This window comes from Kockovaella imperatae (genome assembly GCF_002102565.1).
Source record: "Kockovaella imperatae strain NRRL Y-17943 chromosome Unknown BD324scaffold_3, whole genome shotgun sequence".
Lineage (NCBI taxonomy): Eukaryota > Fungi > Basidiomycota > Tremellomycetes > Tremellales > Cuniculitremaceae > Kockovaella > Kockovaella imperatae.
In genome coordinates this window covers 571452-591699 of record NW_019028943.1, presented here as the reverse complement: position 1 = coordinate 591699, position 20248 = coordinate 571452, and the positions used below count along the sequence as shown (strand labels likewise).

At 51.9% G+C, this 20248-nt stretch overlaps 8 protein-coding genes across 8 annotated transcripts; 3 read left to right on the top strand and 5 right to left on the bottom strand.

Annotated features, from left to right (window-relative positions):
• Positions 1-23: 23 nt before the first annotated feature.
• Positions 24-1223, bottom strand: BD324DRAFT_641302 (kinase-like domain-containing protein; the record flags this gene model as incomplete). The annotated part of the gene is made up of 2 exons (XM_022017415.1): positions 24-400; positions 458-1223. 2 exons carry the CDS (start codon positions 1221-1223, stop codon positions 24-26), a joined length of 1143 nt encoding a protein of 380 aa, XP_021872917.1.
• Positions 1224-3931: 2708 nt separating this feature from the next.
• BD324DRAFT_618350 (hypothetical protein) lies at positions 3932-5351 on the top strand. Its single transcript, XM_022015018.1, has 3 exons — positions 3932-4627; positions 4864-4937; positions 5019-5351. Exons 1-3 carry the CDS (start codon positions 4390-4392, stop codon positions 5163-5165), a joined length of 459 nt encoding a protein of 152 aa, XP_021872916.1. The 5' UTR covers positions 3932-4389; the 3' UTR covers positions 5166-5351.
• A 1-nt stretch (position 5352) lies between these two features.
• On the bottom strand, positions 5353-10227 carry BD324DRAFT_618344 (hypothetical protein). The gene is made up of 21 exons (XM_022015017.1): positions 9652-10227; positions 9540-9586; positions 9403-9483; positions 9202-9343; positions 9080-9136; positions 8949-9023; positions 8314-8893; positions 8182-8261; positions 7989-8139; positions 7867-7940; positions 7683-7812; positions 7573-7628; positions 7445-7532; positions 7174-7388; positions 7106-7124; positions 6990-7057; positions 6583-6942; positions 6150-6519; positions 6079-6097; positions 5995-6019; positions 5353-5944 (listed from the first exon to the last, which is right to left on the bottom strand). The coding sequence occupies exons 1-21, from the start codon at positions 9820-9822 to the stop codon at positions 5465-5467; spliced, it is 3288 nt and encodes a 1095-aa protein (XP_021872915.1). The 5' UTR covers positions 9823-10227; the 3' UTR covers positions 5353-5464.
• BD324DRAFT_618341 (kinase-like domain-containing protein) lies at positions 10228-12456 on the bottom strand. The gene is made up of 11 exons (XM_022015016.1): positions 12253-12456; positions 12089-12143; positions 11955-12031; positions 11694-11852; positions 11602-11637; positions 11396-11554; positions 11189-11353; positions 11052-11146; positions 10911-11002; positions 10752-10862; positions 10228-10700 (listed from the first exon to the last, which is right to left on the bottom strand). The coding sequence occupies exons 1-11, from the start codon at positions 12271-12273 to the stop codon at positions 10669-10671; spliced, it is 1002 nt and encodes a 333-aa protein (XP_021872914.1). The 5' UTR covers positions 12274-12456; the 3' UTR covers positions 10228-10668.
• Positions 12457-12484: 28 nt separating this feature from the next.
• BD324DRAFT_307400 (hypothetical protein) lies at positions 12485-14200 on the top strand. Its single transcript, XM_022012446.1, has 5 exons — positions 12485-12912; positions 12969-13440; positions 13484-13623; positions 13716-13810; positions 13859-14200. Exons 1-5 carry the CDS (start codon positions 12684-12686, stop codon positions 13964-13966), a joined length of 1044 nt encoding a protein of 347 aa, XP_021872913.1. The 5' UTR covers positions 12485-12683; the 3' UTR covers positions 13967-14200.
• Positions 14065-16353, bottom strand: BD324DRAFT_618333 (hypothetical protein). The gene is made up of 6 exons (XM_022015015.1): positions 15994-16353; positions 15908-15947; positions 15688-15853; positions 15602-15638; positions 14246-15556; positions 14065-14194 (listed from the first exon to the last, which is right to left on the bottom strand). Exons 1-6 carry the CDS (start codon positions 16113-16115, stop codon positions 14143-14145), a joined length of 1728 nt encoding a protein of 575 aa, XP_021872912.1. The 5' UTR covers positions 16116-16353; the 3' UTR covers positions 14065-14142.
• Positions 16354-17218: 865 nt separating this feature from the next.
• BD324DRAFT_576867 (galactose mutarotase-like domain-containing protein) lies at positions 17219-18478 on the top strand (the record flags this gene model as incomplete). Its single annotated transcript, XM_022013220.1, has 2 exons — positions 17219-18314; positions 18366-18478. The coding sequence occupies 2 exons, from the start codon at positions 17219-17221 to the stop codon at positions 18476-18478; spliced, it is 1209 nt and encodes a 402-aa protein (XP_021872911.1).
• Positions 18479-18618: 140 nt separating this feature from the next.
• Positions 18619-20176, bottom strand: BD324DRAFT_649140 (hypothetical protein; the record flags this gene model as incomplete). The annotated part of the gene is made up of 6 exons (XM_022017941.1): positions 18619-18762; positions 18811-18909; positions 18965-19187; positions 19262-19854; positions 19917-19979; positions 20033-20176. The coding sequence occupies 6 exons, from the start codon at positions 20174-20176 to the stop codon at positions 18619-18621; spliced, it is 1266 nt and encodes a 421-aa protein (XP_021872910.1).
• Positions 20177-20248: the final 72 nt, after the last annotated feature.

Sequence of the window (20248 nt, the reverse complement as noted above, 5' to 3'; positions counted from 1 at the left end):
AAGTATGACTATGTATGATCAGCCTAGTTAGGGACAATCTTGACAATGTCCATCCCGGCTGAACTGTGCGAATGGGAATTCTCTTTACCCTCTTCGCACACTTCTACACCCTGCATCCATTTGTCTTTGAGGACATCGTCGATTCCCCATCGTGTCTTGGGGTCAGGATCCAACATGTGTTTGATCAATAAGCGACACTCTCTAGGAACAAGGTTGTTCAACGGTGGAGGTGTAGGGTGATGTTGACCTTCTGCCAAGGGTTTGGTAGGAGAATAGGCCGTGACATAGTCCTTGTACGTCGGGTCGGTCGATTTGGCGACTCTCCAGGGAAGTTCCTGGAACTGCATGCAGTAGAAGACGACTGCAGCAGCCCAGACGTCGACGAGCCGAGCATCGTACTCTGAAGACAAAACACCATGTCAGTATCTGTCTAATCTAGCCTGAATCCCGCACTCACCCTTCTGCTCGAACAATTCTGGGGCAATGTATGGTTCAGACCCACACAAGCCTTTACTGAAATGGGTCTTCTTCTCCCAACACATTCTAAAGACGTCTGAGACTCCAAAGTCGGTAATCTTAACGTGACCCCGACCATCCAACAACAAGTTCTCCGGCTTGATATCGCGATGAGCTACACCCATGGAATGGAGGTATTGAATACCAAGAAGGATCTGCTTGAAGGAGCATTCGACCTCTCCGCTCGACATTCCACCCTTTTTGATCGCTGCGTAGAGGTCTCCACCGGGACAGTACTCCATGACTTCGCACCAGTGATGCGCTTCGTCCTGGACCAAGTCAACAGTCTCGACAACGTTGATATGATGCAATGTCGACGAGATGCAGAATTCCGAAGTGAGCTTCTTGACATAATCCTTTTCAGTCTCATTCTTTCGCCTCTTTCGGAACTCCTTGACAGCGTAAAGCTTTTCTTCTCGTCGATCCCATTTGTGGGCAAGTCGCACGACAGCCGTGGCACCTTTGCCGATCGCAGCCTTGTCGCAGATTCCGTATTTTTTCAACAAGGAAGCAGTCGATGTGTTGTCACCATAATCGCGTTCACTGCCTCGAGTGGAGCCTCGATCAGAGCCCTTCTGAGAGCCCGCAGCGGATGTCTTTCGACCGAGCTTTGGTGCACCGTCCCCTCCTCCCATGCCAATGAGATCTTTGAGGGTGAACTTGCTTCCACTGGCACCCGTGACTTCCTCCTTTTTCGCAATCGTCATGGGCTGACCTCCTACCGAGACGATGGGCTTTTTACCGGCGTCCGACTTGGCGGAATTTCTCCTGCCGAGAAGGGGGACCGGAGGAACCGCAGCGCGAGGGTCAGTAGATGACGCGTGGACCTCATGCTTATCGGCCTTGCTCGATCCTCGACGCTTGAGACTGGGTGCTCGGGAAGGAGGTCGAGACATGTCACTGTCGCTCACTGGGGGCGTACCGGGCGTAGCAGGTGGAGAAGCCATGTCATCGTGTCTGTCATGTGGCATGGGACTGTGTGCTCGACTAGCTTGAGCCGAGGAGAATCTGTCATGCGCATCGTCCTGTTTGTCGTGCTTGTCTTTGCCGTCCAGATGGAACATTTTAGACAAGAAGCTCTTCTTCTCGCCAGCCATTTTGGGCTTGGATCCGGTCGACACGGATCGGTTGGCACGATTGACGACACCGTGATCTGGATGATCGGGGTCAAACGGTTTATGATCGCGCATATCGGCGGCGGACTGGCCGCGCGACATGGGCGTCGCAGCGCCAGATGCGACGTTGCTCGTGGGTGGAGGGATATTCATGGGGGCGGGTGAGTTCTGACCCGATACAGCGTGGTTGAGAGGGCGGACTGGGCAAAAGTCAGCGAACGATCCTCAAAGGGCATAACACGACTCACAGTTTGGGAAAGGGTAAGACGAGTCCGCGACATGCTTGTGCGATGGAAATTCGTGGTCCTCTGCTGAACCATGCGTCAGACCGTGCGAGTCTGCTGATTTGGCAGTTGAATCGTTGAGCGAAAACGAAGTGGTCTCTCCACCATTCTCTCCGATGGGAGAGAGCGCTGATTTGGTGTCGAGATGTGCGTAGGGAGGGGACAAAGGTTCTACTTCTGATTCGGGAGTCGCGGCTGGAGTGACAGACGGTGAGAGTCCGGGGACGACAAGATGATGAGGTTGAGTACGAGCGTCGCCATTCATGTAGGCGAGATCCTTGACGTTGACGATTTTCTAAAGGGCCAGCTGGTCAGCAGAGGAAACATGGCTGAAGCGGGCCACTTACACTCTTCCTATCATCGGGCACTGGCTCATCCTCTGGCGCCTCTGCCAAGGAGCTCGGAGCGTGGGTGGACATTGTGCGGGTGGTAGATTTGGGGGGTGAAGTGCGGTGAGATCACAGATGCGCTTGGAGTGTTGTGAACAATTGGAGAGAAGGACAGATGCAGTGCACTGTAGGGGTCGAATGTTATAATGATCTTGTCATGGTCGACACTGCTGGGTGACTGAGTGATGCGTTTGCCCGAGCATTATTCGAATGGCAAATGGAGAAATGGATGAGGAACCGAGTGGCGGGTAGAGGACATAGGTGTGCGTATAATGGAAAGGAAAGAGTTGAATAAGGGGAGATGAGGGGGTGATGATCGTGGGCGTGAGGAGAGGAACAAGGGTGATACGAAGAGGATGCCAACGTCGACAGGCGTATGGAACGTGCGTTACCGTAATATGGAAGCAAGGGCGACGAAGGTGATATCCAAAGTGATCGATATGGAATGGGATGTTGGACAATAACAGAGCAGGGAGAGGAAAAAAGGTGGCGAAATCAAGTTTTGTCAGCAATCAACGTTTACACTGAGATGATCGTTGTGTGGACAGGGGAAAGTAGGGATGAGGCTGGGAGTATGTGGGATGTGATATCGATTTCGGTGGGAAGGAGACAAATGCTCACGTTGTATGCGAGATGTGCTGGAGATGCTGCTATATAATCAGATCGACAGGGGAAGAATCTGTGATCGGAGTGGTGTATGAGATGCAGTGATCTGTAGAATATTGCAGAGTGTCAACGAAACTCCAACCAGAGCTGAATGCGAGGATTCCAAACAACGGTGTCAAGAGAGATGACCAAGCGGCGAGATTGTATTGGATGGTATGGAGCGGTAGAGTTTCCAGTCCGAGACTTTACTCACGAGAGGATGGGACTATTTTTAAAACTGTTGGCTGGCGAGAGCGACGTCGATGGGTCCAAGTGGATACAGTAAGTGAGATCTCTGGATGAGTTAATGGCCAGTATATGTTGTAAACGCTTTGAGATGTATTATACGTTCTCGTTGCGTGTATGCGTGATCTGCTGTAAAGTCTAGCAGATGCCAGCAAGTGTGGTCGCTAAATAGAAAAAGAGAGAGAGAGAGAGATGGGCAGGAGGAGGATTTTTGGGATCACCCGCGGGCTGAATAATACGAGCCAAAAATGGGAGAATTGGACTGCTTGAAATTCGCCTATGGCCTGAGCAGACCCAAGCTGTGTGGGCGCTATGAAGGCGCTGACCAGTGAACGGACTGTTGACAGTGCTGAATAATGTCGAGAGATGAAGATGAAAGAGAGAGATACAATGAGCCTACAGGTAGCAGCCAGCCAGCCAGCCCTTCTACTGAACCCTATACCAATAATAAAACACACATATAACCGTCTCCTGCTTCTCTCTCTCTCTCTCTCTCACACACACACACACGGTAACGGGGTGATCATTTAAAGACAACAGCCTCTGTTCTCCCGGTGTCTGTCCTAAAAATGCTTTGGGGTGATATTGGCAATCAAATGAACAAATTACGAGCGATCGGGAATGAGGGATTTTTTTTTGAAAGGATGCAGCACGTGTATACCTGGCAAGGTGGGGTGATGGTTAGCTATCTGTGGCAGCGTGGCAGCATCCGCGAGGCTGGAGTACAGTCTGTCAACTCCCTGGTCGATCATTGGCACTAGCAGTCTGGTTGCTGATCCTCAGAGGAGTCACAACGCCCGAGGGTACAATGTGAAACGCAGCCAGATTAACCCGCCCGTACTTGGAAGCTACGACAGAGATCAAGGATTGTTGCAATGATTTGCCAAACTGAGAGCTTGGCGGTATACGGGTGGTGCATATGTGTGGTGTGGCTACAGTGTCTCCAATTCACACGAGGTCAGAGCGTCCGCTAAACCATGATGGGATCGACAAGGCGCCACATCCCGGCCCGATATAGCCGTTGGAACCTCTGGAACCGCCACACAAGGAAGGACAGATATCTATTTTGATGATGTCAGAGAGGGATGTAACCATTGACATTCCGTCTAAAAGCCCTACACGGTCAACTCATTATTTACATTCCCTACCATCATATCGGCCGTGAAACCTGGCAGCTCTCAAACAGTATCAAACATGTCCACTCAACCCATCGTCTCACCCACCGGTATCACTCAAAGCGGTTCCCATACGACGAGCACGACGAGCCACAATGCCCCTGGTCTCGATAGAGATCATCCATCCCTCCCCCCCGTCGCTGGATCCGAAGCGGATTCATCAGCTGCTACAGCTGGCGTTCAAGGGGTCGCTCCGCCTTCTCAAGTAGCCGATACGGTGTATCCGAACGTACCAGAGACGTCGGAACCTCAGCAGGGTGAGTTCCTCGAGCATAGCCCAGCGAAGCGAAGCGAAGTGGGAGGCGCGTGAGGTTCGCCTGAGGATACCGAAGGCGAAGGCGAGGAATCATCAATGGAAAGATGGGACGTGTACACTGCCCCCCCTCCTTTCCCCCCCTCTTGTCGTCTAGCTTTGGTCATTGGACATGAGACGACATCTTCCCCTCTTTTCCTCGTCATACATTGCTGACCCGTGAGACCTCTTCGTGTCTAGGCGCCACCGGACCAGGTCAAGGATCCGTTGTGAATCACGAGCACCATGGAGATAAACCCAGTTTCAAAGATCAAGTAAGTTGACTTACCTTCTTGTCCTACCTCATTACACGCCGCTTGGAGCATACTGACTCACCTTTGTCACTTCCCATCCAGGTCAACGGGTTCGCCAAGAAGATTGCTGGGAAAGTGTTCCATAACGAAGAGGAAGTACAGCAAGGACGTGAATTACATGGAGAACCACCTTCCGGTCAGGAGAGCGTCAAGCCACATACAGGTCTCGCTGCGAATACTCAGGTCTAGGTCTGAGAACGAGATCCTCCCGAGGCATATATGTATGAGTCTTTGATTCACCATAGGATCAAATGACCTTGTACATCATACAGTGAATGGGACTAAGTCCTCCATCGTATACTCCGTGGATCCGTGCCACGATCAGTTCCTTGGCGTACCGAAGCCTCGAACACAGATGCACATCTATAGACATCATTCAAGACGCAGCGTTATAATCATTATGATCTGCCATCGTTGCCGCCGTGGCCTCTCCAAATATAGCTTTCACTCTCCGTTCTCCCAAAGGGTCCAGCACACTTGGGCCCGTCTTACAGCTGAATTACTTGCGGACCGGATTCTACCTTGTCCTCGACTCCGCCCTTACCCTCACCCTCACCCTCAGCAGTTGAGCCTCCCGGTCCAGTCCCTGTCCGCCCCTCACTCGTAGGGTAATGATAAGTCACACCCGTCACACCGCTCTCCGACGAAGCCGTGTGACTATGACTGCTCTGCTGGGATTCGGGACGAAGGTATGTAGACCCAGCTCCTCCAAATTCAGAAGGCTCCGTATCGCCCCCTAATTCCGTAGGCGTCAACACCGATGGGTCAGGTGAGATGGACAAGTCAATGACTGGTCCAGCGGCAAGCATGGCGTGAGGTGCCAGGTGGGAAGAAGCGAGGTGAGGCTGAGTCGTCTGGAGGCGTATTATGGGGCTTTTAAGGCCAGTGGACGTCAATGGTTGTGGGACAGCACCTGGTGGTCCTGGTGAAACGTTGGATTCTGCGTCGGATGCTCGGGCAAAAGCAGCCTGGAAGGGGTCGTCAGCATCGTTCTCACATACCAGCGCTTCCAGCTCACCATCTGGGTAGAGCGAGGGTAGAATCTGTTGAGGCGTCAGCATCGCCCGAGAACAGAGTTCTGCCAGGTTGGGATTTCGCTTACCCGCACTTCTCGTAGAAGGCTGAAATCAAGTGACCGTCAGCCTGGAATCCAAAGATCTCCTCAGTACGTACGTATCTTGTCCTGGCTGCAACCCAGGTTCACCCTGTATGCCCCGCGAGCCATCGCCAATTCCTTCAAACCCACAACCAATTTTTGCCCGATCCCTCCTCCGCGCACATTGGGACTGACAACGATATCTTCTAAATGGCCTGTCGCACTACCTCCATGAATGTATTTGCGTTCCAAGATCAATGTTCCATGAGCGACCAATTGATCCGTCACTTGGTCCACCAGGACAATGATAAAGTACGTTTCGGGACACGCTACCAGATGTTTAAAGAGAGCTTTGTAGACGCTCGGGGCGAGTGGAGGGGCCTGCGTCAACGTCTGCAAGAGACCAAAGTGGGATCGCATGAGGTCAGTCGAGGCAAGGGGTCTGACCTGAGTGGTTGCACACGTAGCGTCAGGTACTGTCACGGGAATCTGCAATGGAGAACCACTCACGTGGTAAGCATCGCCAATGGCATCTCGCAGACTCTGAGGTATGAGCGTTGGGTCGAACAATAACTCGAGCTCCCCATCCGGTGTGAAAGTCGGTTCGGGCATGACAGGTTGTTCACCCTCGAAGAATGGAGATTGAGGCACGACCTGAGGCGAGGTGGGCTTGCTCTTCCCTCCAGATTTGGTAATTTGGATTCTGGTTCTCGAGCTACCGGGAATGTCGCTGATAACATCGGCAGGCTGGTGAACATTGCCGCGCTGTGCGATGGTCGAGCCAGAAGAGAGCGATGAGGGTGGTAGGGTGGGCTCCTCGGAGCTGAAGAGAACGTCGGCGTGGGATATGATATCCTCGAGGAATGTCTCCTGTGTAAGGCGTCAACCCATGCGTCTCACCTTTGTGCTTCTCTTACCTTCTCCAAGTGCATAGCCAAGACATTGCCATCTGGCGGCAGCTGATCCTGACCAAAGATGACGGTATCTGAAGTTGAGTCAGCTGGCTCCTGAGAAATAAAGGACTGGAGCTGACTGAAGACCACTTGGAGGTTCTGTCAAATCGTCAGTCACGGTGTTACTCCCAACAAGTTCAGCGCCCACCTTCGCATCCATCTTGTTCTCTGCAGAATTATCCGCTACACGCTTTAAATGCTCGATCAAAGCTTGGAAAGTGGTCTGATGGATAGGTGCCATCCGTCTGAGCTTGGCCCTGAAAGCGCCAAACTTGGTGGCAATGTGAGAGTCTCGATTCTCCATATACTTCATTCGCTCAGATTGAGTGAGATGGAATATGGGTTCCGGGAGTTCTCTTAGATCTGCAAGGTCTCCGTGTTAGTCTAGATCGTCGATTGTGTGTCGCGTCACGACCCACATTGCTTGAGGACGTTGGAGATTGCGTAGATGTCCTCGTGCTCGTCAAAGAAATGCTTGTTCTCGTCCAGCTCGATATCTTGAATCATCTATAGGGTTTCAGCAAGGATTCAGGAGACTAGACCTTGCCTTTTGCACAGCAGCATGACGTCCACTGATCCGGTAAATCCCTTCGGCGTCCAGACCTGAGTTTTAATCTGAGCTTGGCTCGACGCTCGCCCACTCTTCACTGCACTGACCACGCTCATCAATCGCTGCAATGCACTTCTCGACAATGATAGGCGGTCTGCCATGATCACTTCCGTCGCCACGGGCGAAATCGTAGTCTGTGAGGCTGACTCCAAAGATCAACGACCGACATTCACCGACCTAAGTCCGCGTCAGCGTGGCCTTTCCTCTAGCTCGTAGGTAAGGTTCACCCACATAGTAATTGTGATATGGCACAGGCATGGTCCGTTGTACATCGACAGCCTTCAGACGGGTCCTGAACAGAGAAGCTGCCGCCACATGAGTATGTCTGTTCTGCTGTTGCCCTGTCTACTCACTGTCCCTATCCAAGTTGACCTTTGCGATTGTCTGTCGGACGATCTCTGTCCCTTGTGCGTTGGTAGCTGCTGTCCCTTGAATCGCATCGATATAAGCCTCGAAAGAGTTCAACAGGCGTTTGTTGAGATCATCATTAAAGTCTTCAAGGTTCTAGCGAACGTCAGTCGAGAGAAAAACTCGACTCAAGCTCACCCTGATGCCGGACGTGTGAATTTTCTCCCTCTGCAGTCTGAGGGATTCGAGGTGGAACACTCCAGTCCTGTACGCCTTGTCTTTGAAACAAACGACGTTAGGAAGGTCACGACAACTTTGACTTGCACTCACCCGCTTCATCCGCCTCTCGCTTCACTTTCACTCCTCTCAGCGTCCCCATGCCTCTCGTCGGATCTCCTCTAGCGCCAGTACCTCTCCGCTGCAGACCTGATCCGCCAGATGCACTCACACCTCCTCCTCCTCCGCCGATTGTCGTGAGATCCTCTCCACCCGGAGGGATCACCACAAACCCATCTTCGTTCGATCGGTGATCTCGGTCTCCCCCAAATTTCTCCATCATAGCTTTGAATCCCTTTTTCGACTGTTGGGCCAGATCATTCAACATTTCCTTCCCCTTTATGTCAACGGATCCAGTGAGGCCAGACCCTGAACCTGCACGCAGCCGGCCTGAGCGCTTCTCGGGAGCAGCGCGTTCAGACTCCTTGGTTGACGGATCGAAGGAGACCTCAGGCATGGCGGGGTTGGAGGAGGGAGGCAGAGGAGCAGATTGGGTAGGGGGTGAGAAAGCTGAGATGGGGAAAGACATGGCATTGGGATGTTCGCGAAGTGGTGTACCTCCCGGTGAGGTGTTTGCAGAATCTGCGAGTAGTTTTGCTTGCATCGCGATGGCGTGCTCTTGTCGTTTATGGTCCTAAACGGGACAGGATGTCAGGATTGATTTCAGGACGCCGCCTGGTCGTGCCCACCTCTAAAGCTTGACACTTTTGCCAGTAGTTCCGTTTGAGTTTGGCTAGTGTGTTTCGAGAATAATCGTCGTACATCTGAAAGCGCAGGTCAGATACCTTGGATTGGGGACGAGATCGAGATTATGACTCACTTCGTTAGACTTCCTAATACTATCCTTGAGCCCTTGACGGATCCGGGATTGCTCGTCCTGTATTCAAGCATCAGCTGGATTCCGGCCTCAGAGCATGTGAGAAGTCCTAGAACACAACTCACCCTCAATCTCAAGAGATCCCTCACGACTCCCTCTCTCATAGCACCGACCATGGCTTCTCTAGATTGCATCTCCCTCTGCGTATAATCTCTCACTTCGTCCCATGCCCGTCGAATCGTAGCCTTCTCCTCCCTTCTGAAAGCGCTGATGGTGAGACTTAGCGCGACACAACGGTATGAATGAAGCTGAGTCGAAGAACTCACTCCTCATGCAGCGTGTCGATGGCTTTGAAACGATTGTACAATCTATTGAGGCCAAGAATGTACTCTTCTTCCAGCTTTATCCTGTAGTTGTGGTCGATCAGCTGAGAGTTCCAACACTGCATCGAAAGCCGACCAACCTATCCTGGAAGAATTGGAGATACGTCTCGTCTTCTTCGATTTTGACCTATGAATGACCCATCTGTTCAGTCCCCCCCAACCCATCTCAGTGCCCAAACTCATCTTGCTCACCTTGACTTCGTTAAGAACATCAAAATCGTCAGACCCCTTCCTACTGCTTCCTCGACTCAGCGGTGTTGAAGCATGACCATGTGAGTGAGCCGGACCATGCCCGGGACTTCCTCTAGGAAGCAGTGAAATGCTTGAAGCGCTTGGATGATCCGAGGGATAGGCGTAGGCCATGATGCTGAGATTGGTATGTAGAAGGGTCGAGGTTGATTCCCCCTGATTGGCGAGAACCGGCTCCCCACCAGCTGTGTCTTGGTCTTACTCTATGACCCCTCTCCGGCCTTGTCTCTGGCAAGTCTGTCGAGGTGACTGCAAAGAAGTACGAATGGACAAAGGGACAATGGAGCGTCGGCTGTCGAACAAGGTATTTCAATTTCCGCTGGCGAGGGAGAAAGAGCTAAGTAATTGAACGCTATCGTCACTCTTGACCTGGAGCTCCTCTCCTCTCCTGATGATGTGATGTAGCCCTCCGCAGGGCTTCCAATCGACGCGTCAGTCCCAGTAATCAATCCGCAGCCAGGACGACTAGGATATCTGTGTCACTGAGATGTGGTCAGAAAGCAGCAGCACTGCTTCTGATAAACCTTTTGACTCTGTTCGGGTCAATTTTGCCGTCAAAAATCCTGACGCGCCATGCAAACGGGCTGCGCGGGGATACGAGAATTGTCCGAGTGGCTTCTTCTGTAGTAGTGAGCAGCACAGCAAGCCGTCCAGTGCTCAGATAAGAGCCAGCTGAGGATAACTTTTGACTCATCACATACATATGTATTGCCTCGAAAGGGCGCATCTAGGGAAAGTATGGTAGAGAGGAGAGAAAGAATGGTAGGAATGTTTTTACACAGTGAATGACTCAGTGGTCGAATGACCCCCCGCTGCGGATGCGGTCTGGGGCCTCGGTCAAGAAGCTCTAATGAATGGATTGTTTTGGCACAAGACGATAGTGGTCTGTCACATGTCGCTCTGCGGATTGTAAAGGTGCAAAGGTACGCCGGTTGGAAAGGATTGACACAATCCCTCCATCTACTTCTTCGCTGCCGCCTCTTTGACCGGCGCTGTGGCCTTATCAGTAAAAAAAGTCCATAAGCAGGGTCTATACGGCTCACCGAAATAGGCATGGTCTTGACTCTCCTTGGCGGTCAAGCGCTCCTGATGATCGTATCGTAATAGTTTGTCGAGAAAATCGACGGCTTCATTCGAAATATACCGTTGGTTGTCTGTGTAAGAGCGTCAGCCGCCCGCCGGAGGTTATAAAGCTTTCTCACCTGAGGTAATGAAACGTGACCAGGGTTTGCGAGGATATCTCCCTAGTATTTCATCGAATTGAGGATCAAGCTCGATATCGTAACGCTCGAGACTGTAGCGACGTCATCGAAACGACTTGCGAGCGCGGCAACGCTACTCACTACAAATTCAACTCGTCCGTCCCTAAGACTTTGGCAATTTTGACCAATTGATCAGAATTATCATGTCCATGAAAGAAAGGCTCTTTGCGGAAGATCTCACATGATATGAGCTTGATCTCATCTTCCTGCCAACTCACCATGCTCGCAAACATGCAGCCTAAACTCCACATATCCAGTGAATAATCATATTCTTGGAAATCAACGAGCAATTCTGGTCCTTTGAAATAACGGGAAGCGACTCGAACATTGTACTCTGTTCCAGGATGATAGAACTCGGCCAATCCCCAATCTATCAGGCGGAGCTGAATGTCACCATCAGCTACAGGAGCTACACTCTGCCCCACCTTGCGCTTCTCATGGTCTATCATGACGTTATGCGGCTTGACATCGCGGTGCATAATCCCTTTTGAATGGCAGAAATCCAGAGCTTTGAGCAACTCTAGCATGTAGAATCGGACGTCGAAATCGGTGAATTTGGGATACAGCGTTTTAAAGTCGGTGTTCTGCCTGATGTCAGTGACACAACATAAAGGGGCCAAGCTCAACCCACGTTTACGTATTCTGAGATGATGGATGGTGTCTTGGACTGAGGAAGAAAACGTTTGGGTCAACTCAACAGCTACGCTTTGCTAGCGCTCTCACCTGAGCATCCCGGACGACATCTAACAGTGCGATGACATTCGGTCCCCCAGCTAGATTCTGTAAAATCTTGATCTCTCGCTTTATCTTCTTCTTCTTGACTGGTTTCAAGACTTTGACAATGCACTTTTGGCTGGTCGGTATGTGAACGGATTCAAAGACCTATATTTGATTAGATGATCAGCTTGATCCAAACTCGCAAGCAATCGTATCAAGGGGAGAGCAAGCGCCAGAATCCATAACTCTTGGCAGAACCCAACTCACCTCGGAGTACTTCCCCCTGCCAACTTTCCTCACAATCTCGTAATGATCTTGGTTGCCCCACGAGACTACCAAGTTATCTGAAGCGGCTCGTTGTCAATCATAATCCTCGCATGCTGGCGTGATGACCTGCTCACCATAATCCCACCATGATCGACCCTGCTTCTCATTCACATCCGCGTATATGCGAGACTGGTAAAGAGTCAGCGAGACTGCCACAAGCATGTACAGGGGGGAAGCAATTGAGGCCATAGGTCGGTTACGCCGACGAGAGTTGACCAGCAAGAGTGTTCCGACTTACCACACTTCTCCCACTTGACATGGTCTTTAGAGTCCTGTTCCGCGGCAGGGTCGGACTGAGATGTTTTATGCTTTGCGCAGAGCCGAATTGGATCCCGGGTACAGAGTCACTCTTGTCCAAAGTGACCTGCACTGTCTGCAGTGACGAGCTGTGTGAGATGAGACGGTCACCAATGAATAGGGAGTGATACAGTGTCTGTAGCTGGAGACTAGAGTCGAAAAGTCTTATGCGATCTGCCCAGCCAAAAGTCAGAAACGCGATACAATGAGAGCAACCGTGAGAAAGTAGCCCCTTCGAGGTGGAGGTGGTCCACAGGGATACCATCCCGATCGATGACATGCCGACATTGCTCCATCTTGTCATCCAACAACAAAGGGGATATCATACAAAGCGTGAGGAAGCTCTTCTAAGTATCTCATCCACCTAGACTCATGCTGATCACTGTTCTCACCCGTTCAGCTCCTACAACACTCAGAAGACTATCCACATTCACACCATTCCAACCTCTCGTCAAGATGGTCGCTCCTGCCGGACTCTTCTCTAACCGATACAAGCTCGAGGACATGCCTGATCTCAGTGGTCAAGTAGCCATCGTATCAGGTGGTACAAGAGGTATCGGGGAAGCAGTCAGTGCTGCATTGGTACAGAAAGGCTGTGAAGGTCAGGCCAACACTGTGCGCGTACTAGTGACCTTGCTGACATCACCACTCTTACAGTGCACATTCTGTCAGCTACCGAGGAGCACTTCAAAGAAGCTGTAGAACACATTTCTGCCGATACACCTTCCGCGCCTTCCCTCCTCAAGTACCATCAGATCGATCTTCACTCGCTCAAATCCCTCGCAGGGGTCATTCCCGAATTGGCCAAGCTTCCTCGAATCGACATGTTGTACTTGATCGCCGGGATCGGAGTCGCCCCATTCCAATTGACCGAAGATGGCATCGGTAACCATTTCGCAGTCAACAATCTCTCTCAGATGATGCTTGTGGATGGGTTGCTGGACAAGATTAAGGAAACTGCAAGGGGCAAGACAGGAGAAGACAAGTGGTCCACTCGGATCGTCAGTGAGAGTAGCGAACTTCACCGTGCTGCGCCTTCCGAGGCCAAGTTTGCGAACTTGGCCGAAATGAGTGAGGACAGCAAGGACATGGATCCGACGAAGCTGTACGGAAGATCCAAGCTGGCCAAGTGGGTTACACGCCTGTGGTATCTTGGCTAAACTCCATCGCAGCGCACTATTCATCCGCGAGCTATCCAAGCATCTTCCTCCTCTTACGTCGGATGAGCCAATCTTGGCAATCTCCGTCCATCCCGGAGCAGTAGCGACTGAGCAACAGCAAGGCGCAACCCAAGCTTACGGGTTCATTCCTGGTGAGTATAAGATTTTCGACATACAGACTGATGTTTCTCAGGTAAGCTGCTGGAAGGCGCCGCCAAGCTGGGGTTCATGAGCAAAGAACAAGGTGCCGAAAGTGCCCTCTGGGCGGGTACCGGAAAGACAGCTTCAGAACGACGAGAAGAAGTACAAGGCAGGTACTTCTCCGAGGCTGATGGCAAGGTGAGTAGTCTCCAAAAGTTGGTCATTGCTAAGCTGGACCTTACTTAGGTGGACACGGAATCGGATCAAGCGAAGGATGATGCGCTTGCTAAGCAGCTCTGGGAGCTCAGCGTCAAGACGTTGAAAGACAAGGCGGGATATGAAGTCAAAATGTAGATCAATTCTGTGGTTCACGGCCCTTCCAGCGGGTCAGGTAGGAACGATTCTCCCCCGCTTCCCATACCCTGTAGCATATACATGAAACGAAATGATGACGTCGTATCTGGTCATAATTATACCAACGTTTCGTAAAGCACAATCTACGAAAGGTCATAATGAGAGAACTGTCTGGGTCATGGATCCGGGTTCGCAGCTCTCAATTGATCGTAGCGAGGAGGCAGATCTCTGAAGCAGTCGTCATTAGTATGTCTTTCCTTAGTGAATCACGTCACTCACACAATGCGGCCAGAATCTTGATGCTGGACATACTGCATGGGGACTTCGGGTAGCGGTCGAGCGGCACCTGGACTGTCAGGAGTGTCGTTGTCCGCAAGAACACCTTGAGCGGGATGATCACCAGCGGGATGATCACCTCCGATCGAAGGCTTGTGTACCGATGAATTCCTCTGTAACCGACCTATCGTTGCCGAGTCACTCTGTCCCTCGCTTGTCTCTTGCCTGTCATGATAGGCCGAAGGACCGACAGGCGCCATAGCGCCAGGAGGAATGTGCGGACGAGCTCGATGGTCAGTCGAAGGTGTCAGACCCGTCCCTGTCCCCGTACCGCTTCCACTATGATTCGGACCGGTATCATGCGAGTATCGAGCATCTGAGCTCGGTCGATCGGACCCTTCGTATAATTGGTGAGGCAACACTATATCGTTATGTACATCTGGCGTTACCGTTGTGCCTGATCGACGCTTCTCATTCATCGGTGTTCCAGCTAGTACAGCAGATGTTGCAGGCATGTCGTGCGCGCCGAACCCGGCCGATGCAAGGGGCGAGCCGTTCGAATCACGAGCTTCAGGGGAAGGGTATCGGAACGGCATTGGAGTGTAACTCCTGCCATCTCCGAGCGCCGCTGTATTGGAAGAATCGTCTGAGTGGTGTCGTTCTGGACCTTGAGGGCCGAGTAAGTCCAAGTGTCCACGAGACTCCCTGGGACCCTTCTCCTTGTTGAAACCGTACGACCGGACATTGTCGTTCGACTTATCGCGAGTTCTCTGACGGATGCAGAACCAGAGTAGGATCCCGAGCAAAGCTAGAAAGGCGACGCCTCCGAGGGTCCCCCCAACGATCGCACCCGTGTGGGCGCCCGCTCCACCTCCCCCGCCCGAGCCATTCGTGCTTCCTTGCCCATCACCTCCAGAAGAAGATCCACCGACACCTTCGACCGAACCTCCCGATGATCCTGTATCGTTCGATCCGCCTGATGCATTGCCAGCGATTTTTGGCGAAGACGAAGTCATGCAATTGTCATTCCCAGACTGTACCGTGAATAGGGATGTGCTGCCCCCGGTTTGATACTCCCCAGCATCTGCCATGAAAAGGAGAAACTGGGTTCCATCGTCAATGTCGACCTGCCAGTCAACGGAGACGTTGCCGGTCTGTTGAGAGATGGGAATGTCGAACGGGGTTCCTGATGGGATGAGACCATACAGATTGAGCGGGTAGGTGATGGTGTTATCCCATGAGATACGCATGGATTGACATTGTGAAGGGTTGTTCTGGGGGTCAATGTAGAAGAAAAAATCGTACCGCAGGTCCCTACAGTAACGCTCAGTATACTTCGGCCTGAGCTGCCGAGCTCACGTGCTGAGACATGAGGTATTACTAGATGATCCGACGCCTGAAGACGCTCAGTTGAATGGGATCTTTCGATCGCTTGAAGAACTCACGCAATGTGCTTGTGGTTCCACCTGTACCGAAGCCCTTGGAATCGTACATCGTCGCGAGGAAGTGCAAACCTGCCGGTTCATCCAGTCGAAAGGTGTGAGAATAGGGTGGTTGAAGTCCAGGAGGGATAGAGACATTCATGATACGTCCAGCGGTCAAGCTCTCGGTCTGACAGGTGAAGCTGTCAGCAGGTCTTCCAGTATTGGCGTCATGCCGCCTCACCGGTATCAAGATCAGGTAGAAAGGCTCGGTCCCTCCATCCCTGGCTGATGTGAGCTGTAATATCTCATCAAAATTGGCCAGCTCACCATTGGACCGTCATGTCTCCACATTGTGTCGGTGTTGAAGTGTTGAACGAGAAACCCAAGGCAGTGGGGATCAAGGTGGCGAGTGTCAGTAGATGCACAGAGCGCGGACTCTTGAGCTTCATCGTGAGCGACGGGCGGACGCTTGACAGCTTCTGAGTCTCGACGCAAGTGATCAGTCAAAGTCGTCAGAGAGTTATGAAGTGATCTTCGATGGTCATGGAGAGTACAGTGGATAGGGCCAAAAGGAAAGGGGTTGCAACTCTAAAATTCACGTCATCATAGCACGATTCGCCAAGCGATTTGGGGAATCCTTTGTCAGATGGGCCAAAGACTTGAAGCCATTTGTGATATAATCGTAGCCCCCAAAGCAGGACGTGTGAGTCAATGCAGCAACACTCGACGACTATCTTTCGACCCGTGGTGAGATCGTTTGAGCAGCATTGACCACGAACCGAGATCATTCCAGGTAAAGTTATGGGAGATCCTCGTGACGCTTCATTCCCGGTTCTCGGCGACTCGTGCCGGACACTCCGGCGGGTGAAAGCTGCTTCATCATCATATGGTCCTCAATCGAGAGAGCGTGACTCATATGACACTGCTGCGATAATGGGACCTCCACTCTGCTTGCTTTCCGAGACCCCGCTCCCGGGTTCCCCTCGCCGAACTGCACCCCTCCGCGAGAAGGTTCGCCGTCATGTCGGTCCCCCATTTGTTTCTATATCGGGACCTTCAAACCAGTCTAACTCTATATGATAAATTGAACAACTCGAGAAAACGGGAATATCACAGTTGACAGCAGCGCTGTCAATGCATGAGCACGGCGAGGAGGAGAAGAGGTTGACGCTGCTGTGGTATGGGTCAATCCATACCAACATTCCATATGACTATCGGTGCCCTCGGAGCGACTTGGCGGGTGGCGTAGATCGAGCGAAGGAAGGGGGGACGGGGCAGGCAATCTCTCGGAGAGTTTCCTCTCGTCTGTCACCTTTTTCGGGCGAAAGAGCCCAACGAGGTTCTCCTTAACACATCTTCTTCTGTTCATTCGATCTACTAGAGTTTTACCTCATTCGTCTGATCTCGATCTCCGCAGAGACCTCTCGCCTGGATCTCTCGCTCACACGGGCAGAACCGACCGTGTGTGGATATATATATATAATCCCCTCTCATGTTCTCACCCGGCACTCTGGTCGTCTCTGGCTTTGTCTTGATCAGCTCACTTGTCGCCATGAAGTTTACCAACCTCGTCTCGTTCGCAGCTCTTTCAGCCTCCACACTCTTTCCCTCGGTCGCTCAGGCCTGGAACCAAGGTAGTGTAGACGGTACAGATCCATTCCAGCCCTACACCATCTATGCTTATGGCATCAACGCGACCTTTATCGGTTACGGCTCGAGATTGACGAGTCTGTTTGTTCATGACAAGAACAATATTCCTCGAGAAGTCGTGGTCGGTTATGATGACCCCCATCAGTACCTCATCGACACTGAGACCAACCGGACCTTCTTTGGAGCCATCGTTGGACCTTATGCCAACCGAATCAAGAACGGTACCTTCAACATTGACGGTGAGACCTTCCACGTCCCTGAAAACGAGCACGATGGTGAAGACACCCTGCACGGTGGATTCGATGGATACGACACTCGAAACTGGACCATGACCCAATACAACACGAGCAGTATCACATTCACCCTCTATGACAGCTCTGGCACTGGTGGGTTCCCCGGTACAAAAATCTCGCACGTCACCTTTTCGCTTTCCGATGCCACGGCCAATTCTCGGGGTAAATTGACCGGTAGAATGGTCACCGTCGCTTTGGATCAACCTACACCTGTCATGCTGGCCAGTCACATTTACTGGAACCTTGGCGCTTTCCAATCGACAACCATCCTCAATGATACGCTCTGGATGCCTAACGCCAATCGAATCATCAGCATCGACGGTATCGAGGTCCCAACCGGTGGTCTTCAATCTGTCAAATACCCCTTCCAGTCACCTAGTGTCCCGCTCAATTTCACCTATCCCAAGCAAGTCTACGAGGGTGTGCTATACTCTCAACAATGTGGAACGGGTTGCACTGGAATCGACAATGCCTTTATCCTCGATCGACCCCCGTATGATGGACCCGAATCGACTTCCGATGTTCAGCTTCAATGGCAGAGTCCTGACACTGGTATCACCCTCAAGCTCAGGACCAACCAGCAATCTCTCCAGATCTACACTTGCAACGGACAGAACGGATCCATCAGGTCTCACGCATCTCAAGGAAATCCTAAGATTGAGAAATACGGATGCTTGGTCGTTGAGACACAGCAATGGATCGACGGTGAGTAGCCAATTCTGTGTATATTGTCCGATTCGCTGACACGCTTCCCAGGTATCAATCAGCCTGAATGGGGCCAGCTCGACAGACAGATCTTCGGTGCTATGACTGGACCTGCCGTCAACTGGTTGGAGTACGAGTTCACGACCGAGGAGTGGGATTACTAGATGGAGCAGCCGCACAAGGGAGATTGCCGGCGCTCGTCTCGCCGCGCAATCTGGGGGGAAAAGTATAATAGCCTGATGACATGCATCCTAATGAATTTTTGGATCCATCCATCTATTTTGCAGCTTGCAGCCGCATCGCATCAGATGTCATCATCCTCATCGCCATCCACTAGCCACTGTGCAAATTTGTCTAATCTCTCGGCTTCCTTGTCTGAATCCTCATCCAGGTCTCCCACACCCGATTTTCGATACCTCTCTCTGCCACCGTATATTCCTGCGTAAATCTAGAGTGGGTCAGACTTGGATCACCGATCCCGACTACTGAGACTCACCTTGCGACCGTCAAAGAATCGTCCATTCATCTTGAGGACGCAAGCTTCAGCAGAGACTGCTTCTGCGAACTTGATGGTCATGACTCCATCTTCCTCCTTCTGTGTCACGAGTCAGCCAGTCGGCAAGCAATGCAGTGATGGAGCATTGACTCACATCGTACAACGTCACCGCGGTGACCGTCCCCAGAGTCTCTGCCTCGTCCCTCACGTCTTCCTTGAGCTCTAGAAGCAACGCCGGGTTCTTCTCCAAATCTGCAGGCACAAACATGCCTTTCAAAACGACCACACGGTTCATCCGATTTGCGCCGGGTTTTGGAGCACCCTCAGCTGGCGCGCCAGCGTCGTCGGAATCGGAATCGGAATGCCATGTGAGTTTACTGCGCAAGGTATCAGCGAAGGCCCGACTTAATTTGCGGACTGTGTTGGCACGAGAAGCTTTCGCTCTACTCACTCTTGCATCCTTCGGATCCTCTTGGTCATCCTCTGTTTCTCCTCTGCTGTCGGTCCCCTCTTCTTCTTCTTTGCTTCTCCATTCTCCGTGCCATTCTGCGCCAAGGTTGAGGAAGACTCGGCTTTGTTCTGGCCATTGGACCCTGACGCTCCGGCCCCAGATGATGTGGTATCCTGTGCGCCAGATCCGTATTGCGCTTCCCTGACTTTCATGGTCCCATGTCCAGCCCCAAGCTCCAACTCTGTGTCGTCCAGAAGCGTGATAGCGAGGCTTACACTGCCTTCCTTGAAGTACATAACCAATGCCTCGCCTCGAAATCTCCCATCGTCATCGTGATACATCTTGATCCGAGGTTCGCCGTCGTCTCCAATCATCAATACTCCAGCTTTAGAAAAGACGGAAGCTAGCTTCTCTGGGGTCGTATCGGGCGGAAGATTGGTGACCCAGACAGCAGTGTTTTTAGGCGCAGAAGGTTGAGCAGGCGCCTGAGTCTTCGATGAGGAAGCACGGGCATTGACCTTAGGTGCTGCAGGATCCTTCTTCCGCTTGCTGGCTATCCGCTCCTCTCGAGCAAGAACAGCATTGGCGGGAGTCTGGGAGGAGAGTCAGACAAAGGGCATTACCTTTTGCATGTCCTCGATCACGGCCGACTCACCGACTCGTCGACTCCAGCGACAGAGTAAGCAGCTTGTTGCTGCTTCCATTGGTCTTCATCAATCTTGAGACTCGCGATCAGCATGACGCTGACATTGACGAGGTTCGCCGACTCACCACCGGTACCCAAGCTTTTGCAGGCTCGGACCACTCAAACTCCTGACCTGTCTCATCGTCCTCGTATTGGTACCTCCCAGAGAGCTTGTCGATATGTACTCTCGGGTCCGCCTCGAATTGGCCTTCCTCTGGATGATTCGGCATCGCGAAGGTAATGACGAAAGATGGACAAATGTAAGAGAAACCGACGAGCGGAGACCAGACCGAAAGCGGCGC